At 47.4% G+C, this 19,272-nt stretch overlaps 2 protein-coding genes across 4 annotated transcripts in view; one reads left to right on the top strand and one right to left on the bottom strand.

Annotated features, from left to right (window-relative positions):
• LOC126942028 (cytochrome P450 2G1) overlaps window positions 1-19,272 on the top strand; it is an 88,296-nt gene that overhangs the window by 40,356 nt on the left and 28,668 nt on the right. The gene's annotated exons all lie outside the window — the stretch shown is intronic.
• LOC126942027 (cytochrome P450 2A13) lies at window positions 8,339-16,835 on the bottom strand. 2 transcript variants are annotated; one of them, XM_050769078.1, is made up of 10 exons: window positions 16,680-16,835; window positions 15,857-16,090; window positions 15,434-15,596; window positions 14,333-14,482; window positions 13,934-14,094; window positions 12,589-12,765; window positions 10,738-10,879; window positions 10,084-10,271; window positions 9,423-9,564; window positions 8,546-8,759 (listed from the first exon to the last, which is right to left on the bottom strand). In XM_050769078.1, the coding sequence occupies exons 2-10, from the start codon at window positions 16,034-16,036 to the stop codon at window positions 8,578-8,580; spliced, it is 1,485 nt and encodes a 494-aa protein (XP_050625035.1). In that variant the 5' UTR covers window positions 16,037-16,090; window positions 16,680-16,835; the 3' UTR covers window positions 8,546-8,577. The 2 variants fall into 2 exon arrangements, with proteins under 2 accessions (XP_050625034.1, XP_050625035.1); XM_050769077.1 differs by lacking the exon at window positions 16,680-16,835 and having other exon boundaries at window positions 8,339-8,759; window positions 15,857-16,076.

The raw sequence follows: 19,272 nt of genomic DNA, 5'->3' as shown, positions 1-19,272 counted from the left end.
TAAACATACGTGTGCATGTGTCTTTATAGTAGCATGATTTATAATCCTTTGGGTATATGCCCAGTAATGGGATCACTGGGTCAAATGGTATTTCTAGCTCTAGATCTTTGAGGAATCGCCACACTGTCTTCCACAATGGTTGAACTAGTTTACACTCCCACCAACAGTGTAAAAGCATTCCTTGGGAGGCCGAGACGGGTGGATCACAAGGTCAGGAGATCGAGACCATCCTGGCTAACACGGTGAAACCCCGTCTCTACTAAAAAACATACAAAAAACTAGCCGGGTGAGGTGGTGGGCACCTGTAGTCCCAGCTACTCGGGAGGCTGAGGCAGGAGAATGGCATAAACCCGGGAGGCGGAGCTTGCAGTGAGCTGGGATCCGGCCACTGCACTCCAGCCTGGGCGACAGAGTGAGACTCCATCTCAAAAAAAAAAAAAAAAAAGCATTCCTATTTCTCCACATCTTCTTCAGCATTTGTTGTTTCCTGACTTTTTGAAGATCATCATTCTAACTGGTGTGAGATCATATCTCATTGTGGTTTTGATTTGCATTCCTCTGATGAACATTTTTTCATGTGTCTGTTGGCTGCATAAATGTCTTCTTTTGAGAAGTGTCTGTTCATATGCTTTGCCCACTTTCTGATGGGGTTGTTTATTTTTTCTTGTAAATTTGTTTGAGTTCTTTGTAGATTCTGGATATTAGCCCTTTGTCAGATGGGTATATTGCAAAATTTTTCTCCCATTCTGTAGCTTACCTGTTCACTCTGATGGTAGTTTCTTTTGCTGTGCAGAAGCTCTTTAGTTTAATTAGATCCCATTTGTCTGATTTGGCATTTGTTGCCATTGCTTTTGGTGTTTTAGTCATGAAGTCCTTGCCCATGCCTATGTCCTGAATGGTATTACCTAGGTTTTCTTCTAGGGTTTTTATGGTTTTAGGTCTAACATTTAAGTCTTTAATCCATCTTGAATTAATTTTTGTATAAGGTGTAAGAAGGGGATCCAGTTACAGCTTTCTACATATCACTAGCCAGTTTTCCCAGAATCATTTATTACATAGGGAATCCTTTCCCCATTTCTTGTTTTTGTCAGGTTTTTCAAAGATCAGATAGTTGTAGATGTGTGGTGTTATTTCTGAGGACTCTGTTCCATTCCATTGGTCTATATCTCTGTTTTGGTACCAGTACCATGCTGTTTTGGTTACTGTAGCCTTGTAGTATAGTTTGAAACAGGCAGCATGATGACTCCAGCTTTGTTCTTTTTGCTTAGGATTGGTTTGTCAATGTGGGCTCTTTTTTGGTTCCATATGAGCTTTAAAGTAGTTTTTTCCAAATCTGTGAAGAAAGTCACTGGTAGCTTGATGTGGATGGCATTGAATCTATAAATTACCTTGGGCAGTATGGCCATTTTCATGAGATTGATTCTTCCTATCCATGAGCATGGAATGTTCCTCCATTTGTTTGTGTCCTCTTTTATTTTGTTGAGCAGTGGTTTGTAGTTCTCCTTGAAGAGGTTCTTCACATCCCTTGTAAGTTGGATTCCTAGGTATTTTATTCCCTTTGTAGGAATTGTGAATGACAGTTCACTCATGATTTGGCTCTCTGTTTGTCTGTTATTGGTATATAGGAATGCTTGTGATTTTTGCACATTGATTTTGTATCCCGAGATTTTGCTGAAATTGCTTATCAGCTTAAAGAGATTTTGGGCTGAGATGATGGGGTTTTCTAAATATAGAATCATGTCATCTGCAAATAGGGACAATTTGGCTTCCTCTTTTCCTAACTGAATACCTTTTATTTCTTTTTCTTACCTGATTGCCCTGGCCAGAACTTGCAACACTATATTGAATAGAGTGGTGAGAGAGGACATCCCTGTCTTATGCCAGTTTTCAAAGGGAATGCTTCCAGTTTTTGCCCATTCAGTATGATACTGACTGTGGATTTGTCATACATAGCTCTTATTATTTTGAGATACCTTCCATCAATACATAGTTTATTGAGGGTTTTTAGCATGAAGTGCTGTTGAATTTTGTTGAGGGCCTTTTCTGTGTCTATTGAGATAATCATGTGGTTTTTGTTGATGGTTCTGTTTATGTGATGGATTACGTTTATTGATTTGCATATGTAGAACTAGCCTTGCATTCCAGGTGTGAAGCCAACTTGAGCGTGGTGGATAAGCTTTTTCATGTGCTGCTGGATTCAGTTTGCCAGTATTCTATTGAGGATTTTCACATTGATGTTCATCAGGGATATTGGTCTAAAATTCTCTTTTTTTGTTGTGTTTCTGCCAGGCTTTGGTATTAGGATGATGGTGGCCTCATAAAATGAGTTAGGGAGGATTCCCTCTTTTTCTATTGATTGGAATAGTTTCAGAAGGAATGATACCATCTCGTCTTTGTACCTCTGTTAGAATTCAGCTGTGAATCCCTCTGGTCCTAGACATTTTTTGGTTGGTAGGCTATTAATTATTGCCTGAATTTCAGAACCTGTTATTGATCTATTCAGAGATTTAAATTCTTTCTGGTTTAGTCTTAAGAGGGTGTATGTGTCCAGGAATTTATCTGTTTCTTCCAGATTTTCTAGTTTATTTGCATAGAGGTGTTTATAGTTTTCTCTGATGGTAGTTTGTATTTCTGTGGAATTGGTTGTGATATCCCCTTTAACATTTTTTATTGAGTCTATTTGATTCTTCCCTCTTTTCTTCTTTATTAGTCTTGCTAGCAGTCTATCTATTTTGTTGATCTTTTCAAAAAGCAGCTCCTGGATTGATTTTTTTTGAAGGGTTTTTTGTGTCTCTATCTCCTTCAGTTCTGCTCTGATGTTAGTTATTTCTTGCCTTCTGCTAACTTTTAAATGTGTTTGCTCTTGCTTCTCTAGTTCTTTTAATCGTGATGTTATGGTGTTGATTTTAGATCTTTCCTGCTTTCTCTTGTGGGCATTTAGTGCTATAAATTTCCCTCTACACACTGCTTTAAATGTGTCCCAGAGATTGTGGAACATCTTGTCTTTTTTCTCATTGGTTTCAAAGAGCATCTTTATTTCTGCCTTCATTTTGTTATGTACCCAGTAGTCATTCAGGAGCAGGTTGTTCAGTTTCCATGTAGTTGTGCAGTTTTGAGTGAGTTTCTTAATCCTGAATTCTAATTTGATTCCATTGTGGTCTGAGAGACAGTTTGTGGTGATTTCTGTTCTTTTACATTTGCTGAAGAGTGCTTTACTTCCACCTGTGTGGTCAATTTTGGAATAATTGTGATGTGGTGTTGAGAAGAATGTATATTCTGTTGATTTTGGATGGAGAGTTCAGTAGACGTCTATTAGGTCCGCTTAGTGCAGAGCTGAGTTCAATTCCTGGATATCCTTATTAACCTTCGGTCTTGATCTAATAGTGACAGTGGGGTGTTAAAGTCTCCCATTATTATTGTGTGGGAGTCTAAGTCTCTTTGTAGGTCTCTAAGGACTTGCTTTATGAATCCGGGTGCTCCAGTATTGGGTGCATATATATTTAGGATAGTTAGCTCTTTTTGTTGAATTGATCCCTTTACCACTATGTAATGGCCTTCTTGGTCTCTTCTCATCTTTGTTGGTTTAAAGTCTGTCTTATGAGAGACTAGGATTGCAACCCCTGCTTCTTTTTGCTTTCCATTTGCTTGGTAGATCTTCCTCCATCCCTTTATTTTGAGCCTATGTGTGTCTCTGCACGTGAGACAGGTCTCTTGAATATGGCACACTGATGGGTCTTGACTCTTTATCCAATTTGCCAGTCTGTGTCTTTTAATTGAGGCATTTAGCCCATTTACATTTAAGGTTAATATTTTTATGTGTGAATTTGATCTTGTCATTATGATGTTAGCTGGTTATTTTGCCCATTAGTTGATGCAGTTTCTTCCTAGCATTGACGGTCTTTACAATTTGGCATGTTTTTGCAGTGGCTGGTACATGTTGTTCCTTTCCATGTTTAGTGCTTCCTTCAGGAGCTCTTATAAGGCAGGCCTGGTGGTGACAAAATCTCTCAGCATTTGCTTGTCTGTAAATGTTTTTATTTCTCCTTCACTTATGAAACTTAGTTTGGCTGGATATGAAATTCTGGGTTGAAAATTCCTTCTTTAAGAATGTTGAATATTGGCCCCCACTCTCTTCTGGCTTGTAGAGTTTCTGTCGAGAGATCCGCTGTTAGTCTGATGGGCTTCCCTTTGTGGGTAACACAGCCATTCTCTCTGGCTGCCCTTAACATTTTTTCTTTCATTTCAATCTTGGTGAATCTGACAATTATGTGTCTTGGAGTTGCTCTTCTTAAGGAGTATCTTTGTGGTGTTCTCTGTATTTCCCAAATTTGAATGTTGGCCTGCCTTGCCAGGTTGGGGAAGTTCTCCTGGATAATATCCTGAAGAGTGTTTTTCAACTTGGTTCCATTCTCCCCATCACTTTTAGGTACACCAATCAAATGTAGATTTGGTCTTTTCACATAGTGCCATATTTCTTGGAGGCTTTGTTCATTTCTTTTTACTCTTTTTTCTCTAACCTTGTTTTCTCACTTAATTTCATTAATTTGATCTTCAGTCACTGAGACCCTTTCTTCCACTTGGTTGAATTTGCTACTTAAGCTTGTGCTTGTGTCATGTAGTTCTTGTGCCATGGTTTTCAGCTACATCAGGTCATTTAAGGTCTTCTCTACACTGGTTATTCTAGTCGGCCATTTGTCTAATCTTTTTTCAAGGGTTTTAGCTTCCTTGTGATTGGTTCGAACATTCTCCTTTAGCTCAAAGAAGTTTGTTATTACTGACCTTCTGAAGCCTACTTCTGGCAGCTCATCAAAGTCATTTTCTGTCCAGCTTTGTTCCATTGCTGGTGAGGAGCTGTGATCTTTTGGAGGAGAAGAGGTGCTCTGGTTTTTAGAATTTTCAGATTTTCTGCTCTGGTTTCTCCCCATCTTTGTATTTTTATCTACCTTTGGTCTTTGATGCTGGTGGCCTACAGATGGGGTTTTGGTGTGGTTGTCCTTTTTGTTGATGTTGATGCTATTCCTTTCTGTTAATTAGTTTTACTCCTAACAGTCAGTTCCCTCAGCTTCAAGTCTCTTGGAGTTTGCTGGAGGTCCACTCCAGACCCTGTTTTCCTGTGTATCACCAGTGGAAGCTGCAGAACAGCAAATATTGCTGCCTGATCCTTCCTCTGGAAGCTTCATCCCAGAGGGGCACCCACCTGTATGAGGTGTCAGTTGGTCCCTCCTGGGAGGTGTCTCCCAGTTAGGCTACATGGAGTTCAGGGACCCACTTGAGGAGGCAGTCTGTCCGTTCTCAGAGCTCAAACACTGTGTTCAGAGCACCATTGCTCTCTTCAGAGCTGTCAGACAGGAACATTTAAGTTTGCAGAAGTTTCTGCTGCCTTTTGTTTAGCTATGCCCTGCCCCCAGAGGTGGAATGTACAGAGGCAACAGGCCTTGCTGAGCTGCAAAGGGCTCCACCCAGTTCGAGCTTCCCTGTATGCTTTTTACCTACTCATGCCTCAGCAATGGCAGACACCCGTCCCCTAGCCAGGCTGCTGCCTCACAGTTCGATCTCAGACTGCTGCACTAGCAGTGAGCAAGGCTCTGTTGGTGTTGGACCTGCCGAGCTAGGCGTGGGATGTAATTTCCTGGTGTGCTGTTTGCTAAGACCATTGGAAAAGTGCAGTATTTGGGAAAATGGAGTGTCCCAATTTTCCAGGTACACTCTGTCATGGCTTCCTTTGGCTAGGAAAGGGAAACCACCCAACCCCTTGTGCTTCCTGGGTGAGGCAATACCCTGCCCTGTTTCAGCTCACCCTCCATGGGCTGCACCCACTGTCCAACCAGTCCCAATGAGATGAACCAGGCACCTCAGTTGGAAATGTACAAAATCACTCATCTTCTGCATCAGTCATGCTGGGAGCTGCAGACCGGAGCTGTTCCTATTCGACCATCTTGGAACGGATGAAAGTTCCTATACACTTCCTTTTCCCCCTTACATCTTGTATGATACCTTTGTTACAATGATTAACCAATATTGATATATTATTATGAAACAAAGTCTATAGTTCACATTAGTGTTTTTTTTTCTGTTGTACAGTTCTATGGGTTTTGAAAAAGGCATAATGTCATGCAACATTTCAGTATCACACAGAATAGTTTCTCTGCCCTAAAACTGCACCTATTCATCCTTCCTCCTCCCTAAACTCCTGGCAACTACTGTCTTTGTACTGTCTTCACAGTTTCATTTTTCCAGAATGTCATATAGTTGGAATCATATAGTATGTGGCCTTTTCAGACTGGCTTCTTTCACTTAGCTATATACATTTCAGGTCTTCCATGTCTTTCTGAGGCCTGATTTCTTTTTATTGCCAAATAATATTTTGTTTCTTTTGTGTTTTTTTGCTTTTTTTTTTTTTTTTTTTTTTTGAGATAAAGTCTCACTGTGTCACCCAGGCTGGTGTGCAGTGGCTCCATCTCAGCTCACTGCAACCTCCATCTCACAGGTTCAAGCAATTCTCCCACCTCAGCCTCCCAAGTAGCTGGAACTGCAGGCATATGCCACCATGCCCGGTTAATTTTTGTATTTTTAGTAGAGATGGGGTTTTGCTATGTTTGCCAGACTGGTCTCGAATTCCTGACCTCAACTGATCCACCTGCCTTGGCCTCCCATAGTGCTGTAATTACAGGCATGAACCATCACACCCGGCCATATTTCATTGTATGAACATACTATAGTTCATTTATCCATTCACTTATTGAAGAACATCTTGGTTGCTTACAAGATTCAGCAACTATGAATAAAGCTGTTATAAATATCTGTGCAGAAATTTTTGTGTGGCTATAAGTTTTCAACTCATTTGGCTTAATACAGAAGAGAATGATTGCTGTATTACATGGTAAGAATATGTTTAGCTTTGCAAGAAACCGCCAGTCTGTCTTCCAAAGTAGCTGCACCATTTTGCATTCCCACCATCAATGAATGACAGTTCTTGTTGAGCCACCTCCTTGTCAGCATTTGGTGTTGTCAGTTTTGGATTTTAGCCATTCTAATAGGTGGGTAGTGGTACATCACTAATATTTTAATTTGAAATTGCTACTGACATATGATGTGGAGCATGTTTCCTTATGCTTATTTGCTATGTGTATATTTTCTTTGGCAAGGTGTCTGCTCAGATTGTTTGCCTATTCTTTAATTGGGTTGTTTTCTATTGTTGAGTTTTAACAGTCTTTTGTGTATTTTGAATGTAAGTCCTTTATCAGGTATGTTCCCTGCAAATATGTTCCCAGTCTGTAGCTTGTATTGTCATTCTCTTGACAATTCTTTTGCAGAGCAGAAATTTTTAATTTTAATGACAGAACTTATCAACTTATCAATAGCTTCTTTCAAGAATTGTTCTTTTGGTGTCATATCTAATAAGTCATCATCAAACTTAAGGTCATCTAGATTTTCTCCTGTGTTATCTTCTAGAAGTTTTATAGATATTCACTTTTCATTTAGGTCTACAATAAACTTGGAGTTAATTTTCACGAACGCTGTAAGGGAGCTTCTAAGGGGGACATACGCTAACTTCTTTGAGAGTGGGCAGTGATTGTGAAACTCTTAGCTGGGTCTTACAACAGACCCCAGATCCATCCGGAGAGCCCCACCTTCAGAAACACATAGTGGAATGTGTTTCATGGATACACAGAGGAGAATATGCAGTCATATGCTCACATGCACGCCTGCACATGATCACACACATGCATATGGTATGTCCTGATCCAGAGTTGTCCAGGCATTCTCTGAAAGTGGTTCTCTCCTTCAACTTCAACTTCTTTAAGAGGTACAATGACAGAATGTCATTAAAATAAAAACTTCTACTCTGCAAAATAATTGTCAATGGACTGACTCTGTATGTCCATTCATGTCTCGTTGTGTCCCTGGACTGACTCTGGATGGGCGACAGTGGCCTTACCTGGTAGTGAGCTCAGACTGCACCTTGGTACTCAAAGCGCGCTGAGTAGGTGAGAGTGTGGACATGTGGGCAGTGAAGGTAGGACAGCCGCCCGCTAGGTCTCCGGAAAAAGCCCCAGGACAGGGATGTTCAGGCCATGTGATGCTATACTAAGCTGTTTTACGTGAGGAAGGGGTGCTTTTTAAGAATCTGTCTAGAGGGCTATGGGCACAGATCTGTGTTCGAAGATTTTCTGGGCACTTACGTTTTGTGAGACATCAGATAGAGACAACTTTCTGAGCCTCAGTTTTGTCACGTGTAAAATGGGCATGAATGCTGTTCCCCTTCGCAGAGGATTGTGGCAATTAAGTGAGGTGAGCGTGCAACGCTTTTTGAACAAAGCTGACATGGAGGTACTTGTTCAGGAAATAAGAGATACTATTATTACCACTCTTCATAGCATACTGTAAGGTTTCCCTTCCTTTCATCCCAGCTCTGAAGGACATCATCAAGGTCAACTGAGCCCCTTCTGTTTCTTCTCTTCCCTCTAACCACGTCGCCCCTTCCTTTCCCCCAACCTGCCCCCATTCTTAGCCCCGCCCCTAGCCCCGCCCTTTCCCGGGCCCCGCCCACCAGATCTGCCCCAGCACAGCCCTCCCTCAGCGGGGCAGGAAGCTCATGGTGTAGTTTCGTGGGATCGTGGCAAAGCCCACGTGTTTGGGGGACACATCGATGTCCTTAGGCAACTGGGGGGACTCGAAACGAAAGTTCTGCATGATGGTGGTGAGGAAGAGAAAGAGCTCCATTCTGGCCAGGCCTTCTCCGAAACAGTTCCGCTTTCCTGAGGAGGAGAGGCGGGAGGGGTGGAGGTGAAGCCCACTCTCAGTGCAGCCTCGCCCCACTACCGACCTCCAGCTGCGGCTCTCCCAGGGAGGAGAGGTGGAATATTATGGCCTGAGAGACTTTCAGAGGAGACTCTGATCCTCCTTGAGCCTCAGTTTCTTTCTATAAGAGATATAACAATGGTGAACCAATATTGATATATTATTACTAACCAAAGTTCATAGTTTACATTAGGGTTTGCTCTGTGTTGTACAGTTCTACGGGTTTTGAGAAAGGCATAATGTCACGCATCCATCATAGATGGGGTGATCTATGCCAGGTGTAGCAATGGGAGGTTTAGATGCCCCTACCTGCCAGACACACTTGCAAATATGACTGCTGTGCTGTGCCATTATCTCCTTTTCAGGGATCTGAAGAATCTGCTGTGTGACCCTAGACAAATAAATCTATGGGGGAAGATGTTTCCTTCCCTTTTGCCTAGGTGCAGGTATTGGGTGCTTGGTACTTAAGGGAGTATCAGCTCGTGGCTCAAAGGTAGAATTTAAAAGGAACTTCCAAGCTGGAGAAATACCAGGCTACACCGCAGAGAGGGGAGCTGGGTGAGGGAGGCTCCTGCTGGTGTGAGCAGTGGCCTGGCGGCAAACAGTAGTTAGTCTCTTACCGATGGAAAAGGGCACAAAAGCATCGCTCTTCTTAAACTGCCCCTTCTCATCCAGGAAGTGCTGGGGATTGAAGTCCTGGGGGTTGGAGAAGAACCTGGGGTCTCTCAGCACGGAGCCCAGCATAGGGAACACTTCGGTGCCCTGGGAGGGAGGAGGAAGGTGTGTGTGATGAGGCAGGTTGGGGACTGGTGAAAGTACACAGGGGCTGGAGGGGGAACTAGGGTGCCCCAGGTAAGTGGAAGTGGCAGGCATGGAGGAGTTGGGGTCCTCTGAGGAAGGAATTTTGGGGCATAGAAGGTTCATGTCTCTGAAACAGGAAGTTTGGGAGACATGGGGTCCATGTCCTGCTAGGCAGGGTGTTTGGGGGACCTGAGATTTGTGTCCCTAAGGCAAAAGGCCTAATAGAAAGGGGGCTCCTGTTTCTTAAGACAGGAAATTTGGGAACATGGGGTTGATTCTCGTGACACAAAGAGTCTGGGGAGATGCAGGATTCAGGAGTCTCTAAGTGGGAAGGTGGAATGGATGTGGTGGTGGGGGAAGTCTTTTTTGACTGATTGAGGGAGTGGGACAGGGTCTAGAAAGCTTCTAATGGGGGTGGGATGCTGGGGACACAGAGAGAGGCTGGACGTCCCTGTAGTCTGGGGGGTGGGGGGACAGTACCTTAGGGAGGAAGAAATCCCGAAACTTGGTGTCCCTGATGACCCTGTGGGCCAAACTCATGGGGATCACGTCTCCAAATCTTTGGATCTCATGGATCACTGCCTCCGTGTAGGGCATCTTGACCCGGTCCTCAAACTTGGGCTGCCGGTTCTTGCCGATCACTCTGTCAATCTCCTCGTGGACCTTGGCTGGGGGAAGAGGGGGAATGTGTTTGGGTAGCTAGGGTGTCAGGGCAGGGATGATAGTCTGAATAGGTAAAACGGGGTGGGTGACATGGCTCCGTGTATGACACAGAGGTAGATCATTCATAGCGGACATTAGTCATTCGCATTGTTGGAGCAGGATCCTGTTTACCAGGTCATGCCAGAATCACAGTGGAGGCACCAGGAGGAACTTAGCGGATGATCCAGAGGAGCGGGTAATGGGGCACTCAGTGGGCTTGGGACAGGAGTGACTGACCAATCACTGCAGACATTTTCAGTATTTTAATAGCCAGTGAGACTCAGCTGATGCCTATCAGCTGAATATTGCCCTGTCTCTGGACAGCAAGGCACGTCTCAGGGTCCTGGGATCTGGGACAGGTGGGGACACTGCAGCAGGTCAGGGAGTTTTGAGGGTCTGGGGCCCTCCACTTCCCTCCCCCTCCAGCCTTACCCTCCACCTCTGGGTGCTTCATGAGCAGCAGGAAGCCGTAGCGCAGGGTGGTGCTGACGGTCTCGGTGCCCGCAAAGAAAAGATTCAGCGCAGTCATCACCAGGTTCTGCATGTAGAACTCCGTGTTGGGGTTCTTCTCCTCCTGCAGGGAGAGGGGGCTTTAGACCAACCTCACTCCCCATGCTCTTGGGACCCTTCTAGGGCTTTTTTCTTGGATCTTCCTCTCTTTGGTCCAGACCAAAGGTGGAAAGAGGGACCCTAGATCTGCCAGACTCGCTCCAGGTTCCAGCCCTTGTCCTGGCTGCTGACTTTGGCCAAAATGCTCTTCCTTCTCACCTTCTTTACCTTGCTGAACATCTGTCCTTTAATTGTCAACTTAGCTGTCTGTTTTGTTTTTTGTTTTTTTTCTTATACAGACTTGGTCGTGCTAAGTTGTGCAGGGTGGACTCGAACTCCTGGGCTCAAGGAATCCTCCAGCCTCAGCCTCCTGAGTACTTGGAACTGCACATGCACATGACCATGCAGGCTCACTTGTTTTTTACAAAAAATTAATTTTTTTTGAGACAGGATCTTATTCTGTCACACAGGCTGGAGTGCAGTGCCGTGATCTTGGCTCATTGCAACCTCTGCCCACCCTGGGCTCAAGTTGTCCTCCCACCTCAACCTCCTGAGTAGCTGGGACTACAGGCATGCACCACCATACCCAGTCACTCTTTGTAGTTTTTGTACAGACGGGATTTTGCCATGTTGCCCAGTCTGTTACTTTTTTAATGGTACGAATATTTAGAAAGAGAAGGATGAGGGGAGACGAAGAGAAAGTAGTACAGAGATGGCAAGATGAAGAGTCAGAAAAAAAGAGTTTTTCGGAGATACAAGCACAGAATTTTAAGCAACAGCATCCTATTTCTTCCCTAAAAATCTTGAAACTTACTATGGAGGCATCTCCTCCCTTGATCCTTTCTCCCTGAGCTTCAGACTCCCTAAAGCCTTCCCACACGGGAGACTGACGTCCAGATGGAGGTGGGGACCCTGTAATGTAAAGCCAGGTCACCTGTCCACAGAGGTGTGTCTGATAACCAGGGCATGAATGGTTACAGAGCACGGTGGGTAAAAGCACCAGCTTTAGGCTCAGAGACACCAGCCTTTGAGCTTGGGGGACCAAGGCTTCCTCGCTTTGTGACCTCAGTTAAGATACTTAAACTCTCTGGGCCTCAGTTTCCTCATTTGCACAATTGGGGCCATAATTGAACTTCCTTCAAGAGCTGTTGTGAGTGTTCAGTGGGGGACTATCTTAAAGCACTTAACGCAGTGGCTGGCACGTGGTAGTGCTGTAGAAGTGCTTGCTATTCTAATTCACATGCGCAAGTCCTGCCTGTGGGTGAGGGCTCAGTGGTTGGAACAGCTGTGGTTGATATAGTTGGGATTGTGAGGATTTTTTTTTTTTTTTCCTGAGAGTCTTGCTCTGTCACTCAGGCTGGAGTGGAGTGGCATGATCTCGGCTCACTGCAACCTCTGCCTCTCGCATTCAAGCCATCCTCCTGTCTCAGCCTCCTGAGTAGCTGGGATTACATGCGCACCCCACCACGCCTAGCTCATTATTGTATTTTTAGTAGAGATGGGGTTTCACCATGTTGGCCAGGCTGGTCTTGAACTCCTGACCTCAGGTGATCCATTTGCCTTGGCCTCCCAAAGTGCTAGGATTACAGGCATGAGCCACCGCGTCCGGCCAATTGTGAGGATTATTATGATGAGGGCTATTTGAATGGGCCTGTGTCATCTGCCTGCCCCACTCCCAGCCTGATTTCCCTCTGCCTGGCTTTGCACCTCCCCGCACTGGCTGCTGGGGTGTACCTCCTGCATGCGGATGAGAAAGGAGTCGATGAAGTCCCGTGGGGAATTGGGATCCAGCGTGCGCCTGTTGTGCTCCACCTTCTTGGCTATGAAGTCCTCCAGCCCTTGCAGCTCCTTAAAGGCCTGTTGCTGTGGTCCTGGCAGGTGTTTCATCACTGAAGAGAACATCTCATAGAGCTGGGGTTGCAGAGAGAGGATGGGAAGGGAAGGACAGTTGTCAGGGGGCAGGAGCTGATGGGAATGGGACTTGTTTCATAGCAAGGAAGGAACTGAGTTAAAGGCATCTGTCCAGGTGGTTAGGTATTTCAGCGGGGTTGGATGGGAACTTATATCTAAGTTTTCATGTGGATTAGGTGCCAGGGCCACGTTCTACTAGTTTCGGTGAGAAGAACTGAGGCATATATCCAGGTTTCAGGTATGCAAATGAGGCTGGATTGGAGCACATATCTAGGTGTTCAGATATTCAAGTGAAGTTGAGTTGGAAGACACCTGACCAGGTGTTTAGCTATTCAGGTGGGGCTGGTATGAGGGGAGTGTCACCTGTCTAGGTATTTAGGCATTCAAGTGGGCTTGGTTGGAGACAACTACCCAGAAAATTTTTGGGTCTGAACTGGGGGCTTTTGTTCAGGTGTTCAGGTATTAAAGTGGGGCTGGTGAAGATGTTGAAGTGGAGGGGATACCTGTTCAGGTGTTTACCTATCCAAGTGGGATGCATTGGGAGCTCCTCTGTAGGGTGTGTGATTGGAAAGTTTTGGGGAACACTTATTTGGGTGTCTGGGGAATCATCTGTCTAGATACTTACGTGTTTAGGGTGTTGGTTAGGGCAGCTGTCGATGTTTTCATGTATTTAAGTGGGTGAAGTAGAGGGCGCTTGGCCAGATATTCCAGTGGGCTAATTTGGGACATTTGTGTAGATGTGAAATGATTATGATGGGCTGGATTTTGCAGCACCAGGTGTTCAGGTATGCAGGAGGGGGGTTGAGGCAGTCACTTGTCCAGGTGTTAAAATATTCAGAAGAATTGGGTAGGGAGCATCTGTTAGAAAATTTGGTAAGTTGGGGATGGGAACACGTGCCCAGGTGAGAGAGCTGAGCTGAGGGCTTGCATCCTGCCGGCAGGCTCTGTTCTGGGGAGTGTCTGTTGAGCTATTCAGGTATCCTTGGAAACTGGGTATTGGGCACCCATCCTGGGTTCTGGTGCAACTGCCCAGTTGTCCAATATTGGGGGCTGATTTTGAGGGCACACTGTCTGGAGGGGGGTGGGAGTTTGGGGCACCTGTCTCCAGGTAGGGGAGCAGTTGGCAGGTTGTGGTAGGGGCGTCACGGGCTGGACTGCAACCGGTTACCTGCCCGGTGGAGGTTGCCGTGAACTGGAAGCTTCCCAGCATCATGCGCAGCAGTGACAGGAACTCTTTGTCTTCATAGTCAAAGCGGTCCCCAAAGACAATGGAGCTGATGACATTAGAGACGGTGCGGCTCAGGAAGAAGGTGGGATCGATATTGGCGCCTGAGGGTGTGGCCGGAGGAAAGGGTTGGGGAGAGAGTCAACTCAGAGGTCTGAGGAGAGTCAGAATTCCGGGAGGCAGGGCCCAGTTGAGCCAAATTCCCAGCGCCAGACTCCAGGGTTGGAAATGCGGGCGCCTTTCCCCACCTAGTCCCCATCCCCGGGCAGAATGCGCACGCGCGGGTCCCTAACCCTGGGCGTTTTCCTGCTCCTGCCCCCGCACTCGGGGTCCCCTGCTTACCGCGCGTGCCCCGGAGGGCCTCGATGAGGAAGCCCGCCTCCTCCTGGATGCGCTCCTCGATGCCGCGCTTGCCCACCCCGAAGTCCCGCAGGGTGGCGATGGAGAAGCGCCGGAGCTGCTTGGCGCGCTCCCCGTTGCTGAACGCCACGCCTGAGGAGGTGAACGTGGGGGTGGAGAGAGGTCAGGGAGCGGCGGTGGCAGGAGCGGACCAGCTCCAGGGGGCTCCCCAAGGGTGGAGCAGAGAGGGAGTGGGGTGGGAGACAGATGGATTCAGCGCGAGTGCCCAAGAGAGCTGCAAACTCAGTCAGAGAAACGAGAGAGAGAGAGAGAGAGAGAGAGAGAGAGAGAGAGAGAGAGAGAGATCAGATAGAAAAAATAAGATAATCAGAAGAGAAGCAGAAAGGCTAGACAGGCAGATGCCCAGAGAAACAGAGGGATACAGGGACACTCCATGGAGGAAGGGAAGGAAGTGGGGATAGAAAGAGAGAGAGAGATGGAGGAAGAGGATGGAGGGAGGGGAATTGAGATATGGGGAGATCTGGGAGGAGGAAATAAAAATGGTGAAAGATTCTTAAGCTGAGCTGGAGAAGAGAGAAAAATAAGGAGACAGAAACAGAGAGGATCAGGGAGGAGGACAGACTGTTACCAGGAGGTGGAGACTGGAGATGTGGAAGTAGGAATAAGGTGAAATCCTAAGACAGAGGAAGAAGTGGGAGAGGGTAGCGGAGAGAGGAGAAACACGGAGAAGCACAGAAGCTGAGAGCGACAAAAAGACAAATGAAGACAGAGGGCCAGGGTTGGAAAACAGAAACCCAGGATGTCCTCAGAGATGGAGAGAGAGGGGAAAGAGGAGACTCCAGTGAGGCAGAACGAGGAGAGAGAACAAGGGGTAGAGAGAGGCAGGGAGGAATCAGGACAGGGACGCTGGAGACAGGTGAGGGACACACATGGAGAGGCCACAATGAAGGGAGATGGGGAGAGAAGACCAGACAGGGGGCTCTGTCATAGCCTCCAGTGGACAGGAGAGTCAGGGAGAAGCCTGGGGACACTGAGACCATCTCGTCCCCCTGGCCACCTTCCCCCTCTTGGGCACCCCCTCACCATAGCCTTTGAAGAGCCAGTCGAAGGTGGCCTGCTCGCCTCGCCCGCTGAACTCCTCAGCCTGGTCCACCAGAGCCTCCCTGACGGCATCATATCCGCACAGCACCACCACCCGCCGGGGCCCCAGGTGAATGGTGAACACCGGGCCATAGCGCTCACTGATCTGATGGAGGCGGGTGGGAGTGGTTAGAGGGAGCGGCCGCTACTCCGAATGGACCCAGCACTGAGATTTCATGTACTGGGATGTTTCGCCCATTCAGGTTCTCACAGTCAGGGAGCTGGACATCCCAAGATCCTGTCTTTCCTGGCTAGGACCCTGACGCTTAACCTCCAAAACTCCCTTTCCTAAGACTCTGGTCCACAAAGCCCCAGCCAGCTGGGCAGCCCCCACCCTGTGCCACCCATCTCCCTGCCTTGGGACACCTTCATGAGGGAGGTGCACATCTGCTCTGTGTTCAGCTGCAGGTAGTTTCCAATGAAGGGCAATGGGGTGGGTCCCGGAGGCAGCTTCCCCTTGCTGTTCCTCTGCTGCCAGACAGACATCAAGACCATCACAGTCAGGCAGGCCAGCAAGGCCACCAGAAGCAGCCCTGAGGCCAGCATGGTGGCAGTGGGATGATCGATGGTGACGGCTGGGGTGGTTTGCCTTTATACTGCCTGAAAAACAGGGGCGGAGTTCTGTTGATTATATAACCACCTCATTTTACCTCCCAACTACACCCCCAATCTACACCTGAATCCCGCCTAGCTTGGGACACAGCCAGCAAGGGAGGAGGAGGGGGACCCCAGGTAAGCTGAGCAGGGATGGGGGCCTCCAGACTAAATCTGTGGTACTTCAGGAGGGGTGCCTCAGGGCTGTGGATTTAGGACGGGGCATCAGATAAACTGTAGAACGGAGGAGTTTGGAATATTTGCACAGGGGAGCACCTGGACTTTGGATTTTGGGTCTGAGACTGAGAATGTACCCCAAAGTTGTGGATTTGGAGGTTCCAGGGGAGAGGAACCCAAAAGTCTGGGTTTTATTAGGGTGAGACGGAAGTGTGGCTGTGCATTTGGGGGTCTTCTGTTGTGAAGGATGCAGGGTTAACAGTCTCAGGAGGGGGGATTCCAGGCATATGGACTTGAGAGTCTTGGGGCTAGGAAGACCCAGGGTGTGGGTGTGGAGTTTCTGGGAGGAGGAGTGTGTAGCAAGCCCAGCAGCTCCTCCCAGAAAGCCCACAGCTCAGCACTGTGCCCAGGTACTGACTTGATTTTGCTGTGGCCCAGAGCTGTCTCTTGATGCCCAGAATCTTCACTGGAACCTCAGAGTGAGGCCAGGATGGGTGCCATAGAACCTCCACTGCACATCTCTGGTTGGGAAAGGAGTGGAAGACCACAGCCATATTTCAGGGGAACCTTCCCCACACTTCGAGGAGAGTACCTCGAGTTATCAGTTGGCATAGGGATTGGCCAGGTCTGGAGAAATGGTAATAACAACCCCCAAATGGTGGAAACATCTCATGTCCCAAGGGTTGGAATTTATAAAGACCTCCTCTGGCTTCCAACCCAGATCCTTAGGGAAACCCACTAGATTGATTGTATCATCCCTATTAATATTATTATTGTTATTTATGTTTCTCATTTTATATAAGGGTCTACAGAGGACAGAAAACAGACAGTGGGCAGGGGACATGCGTGAGTGGCCCTGAACTCCCGTCTCTCCTCCTCTGTGTCCTTAGTTCCACTTTGTGGATTTGGTTTTCCCGCCAGTGGAAAGGGAGTGTTTGGGAAGAGAAGATCATATTTGAGGGTCAGTTAGGTCTCCTTTAAGAGCAATTCGTGCTTTGTCAGGGGCTACCACTATTAGCAGGCAGAGGGAACAATCGCAAAAGAGATTGGGGTAAACTCCAGTGTTAGGCACAGAGACAGAGCCTGGGTGGGTGGGAGTGGAGAAGGGATGAGTAGCCTCCTGTCCTTCCCTCAGGGAAATTCTTCCTTAGTAAACAGGACAGTTACCCTTTGGTGAGCACGGTCGCATATGGGAAGATTAAGTCTAGGTGTGTATGACCTGGTCGAATCTTTGTAACAATGAGGTTGGTTCATCATCATCCTCATTCTGAAGACGAGCAGATCTGGACTCCATAAACCCTCTTGAGTGAGGTCACACAGGGAGTAAGTGAGGGAGCTGGGATGTGAACTCTCTCCTCGTCCCCCTTCATTTTCTGGCCTAGATCACCTTGGGATTCAAGAGCAGGCCAGGCTTAGCAGGAGATGGGTGCTGAGACTGGCATCAGCAGTGGACACAAGGATGACACTGGCGGGTTCTGATATCAGCCTCAGGTACGGCCAGGGAGGGGAGGCATCGTGTTGGCTTTGGGACTGCCCCCAGGTGTACGCGAGGATGGGAAAGAAGTTGGCACTGAACTTGACAGCAGGAGAATATTAAAGTCATGTTTGGTGCCAAGAGGGCTCTGTGTGTTGTCTCAGGTGTCATTCAGGGCATAAGAGTGTCCTGCTTCAGGAAGGCATAAGAGTGGCACCATCTAGGGTCTGAGGTTGGTCACAGTAGGCTCTGACATGAGCATAAGGCAGGTGTGATATTGGTGCTGTGTGAGCCTCAGCCAGACCCTGTGAGGGGCCCTAGATGGCCACAGGACAGGCTCTGATGTTTGGAGCTTCCAGGGTTGCACCTGTCCTCAGGGTCACCAACTTTGGACAAGGGGAGGTGGGTGAGGTTGGCACCCCCAGGACTGACATCTTCCTGAATGTGTTCTGGGATGCTGAGCTCTGAGACCTGTGTGGAGGGAGCAAAGTTCAGAGAACAACGTGAAGAGAGGAAAGCTGTTTGTTGATTTTGGAGGGGAAGAGGTGGGAAGGAGGATTAACACCAGCTGGGCAGACATCAATCCCTCTAATCCTGGTCACCAGCCTGCACCTGGGCTGGCCCCAAGCCTGGGTCCCTCCTTTTCCTTCTTGTTTCTTAGAAAGGTGGGAGATAGAAATCTGGGGAGTTGGTTTCTCAGTGAGGTTGGCATAGGGAAGGGCACTGAGTGGTCAGCAGGCTGCCATGACCTGGCCAGGGAGGGGTGGGGAGAGACAGGCTGGGAGAACTCCAGTATTTGTGGACATAGAGGTCAATCGATGTTGATTACCCTGGAGCGTGGAGTGAGAGAATGGTGTCTGAAATCATGTGGGAGGGACTTGTCCCAGTGGGCAGTGTCTTGGGTACAGGCTTTCAGAGTGAGTCAGTGTTGAACCCAGGAAGATCCCTTTTCTTTGCTGGGCCTCAGTTTCCCTTTCTGGATGGATGGTATAATGATTACGGCCTGGATTGGAATCCTAACCTTATCCTTTCTTTGTTGTGTGGCTTTGAACAGTTGACTTTATCTCTGTGAGCCTTATGGAGCCAAGAACAGCTCCTACCTCTTCAACTATTTAGGGGAGAAGTATATGTGTTGATGCAGATGAGGTACATGGCAGTAGGTGTTCAATGAACAGTAGTTGTTCTCTTTAATCTGTAGGATGAAACGGATGGATGAGATGTTCCCTAAGCACCTTCCTTGCTTTTACATTCTCTAGTCTAAAGCTCCCAAATCTTTTCCTTTGGGAAGGAGGGAAGGGACAGAGTCTTTGGGAACCTCTTTCCCCATGTCTTCCTCAGCACAGCCAAGACTTACCCCATGGAGCTGTGAATAGGAAATTAATCCTTCATGGCCTCCTGGAGCGTGGTGCTGAGTTCGGCAGTATCTGCAGAAGGACAGACCAGCATTAGACTCTCAGGTTATTCTGGTTGGCCCTGGAGCCCTGCACAGGACTTTGCCCACCTGTCTGTCTACACTTGTCTTGGATCCCGTCTCTAT

The sequence above is a fragment of the Macaca thibetana genome, chromosome 19 (genome assembly GCF_024542745.1).
Source record: "Macaca thibetana thibetana isolate TM-01 chromosome 19, ASM2454274v1, whole genome shotgun sequence".
NCBI lineage: Eukaryota > Metazoa > Chordata > Mammalia > Primates > Cercopithecidae > Macaca > Macaca thibetana.
The sequence above is the reverse complement of the archived record's forward strand: the minus strand, read 5'-3'. Positions and strand labels throughout refer to the sequence as shown.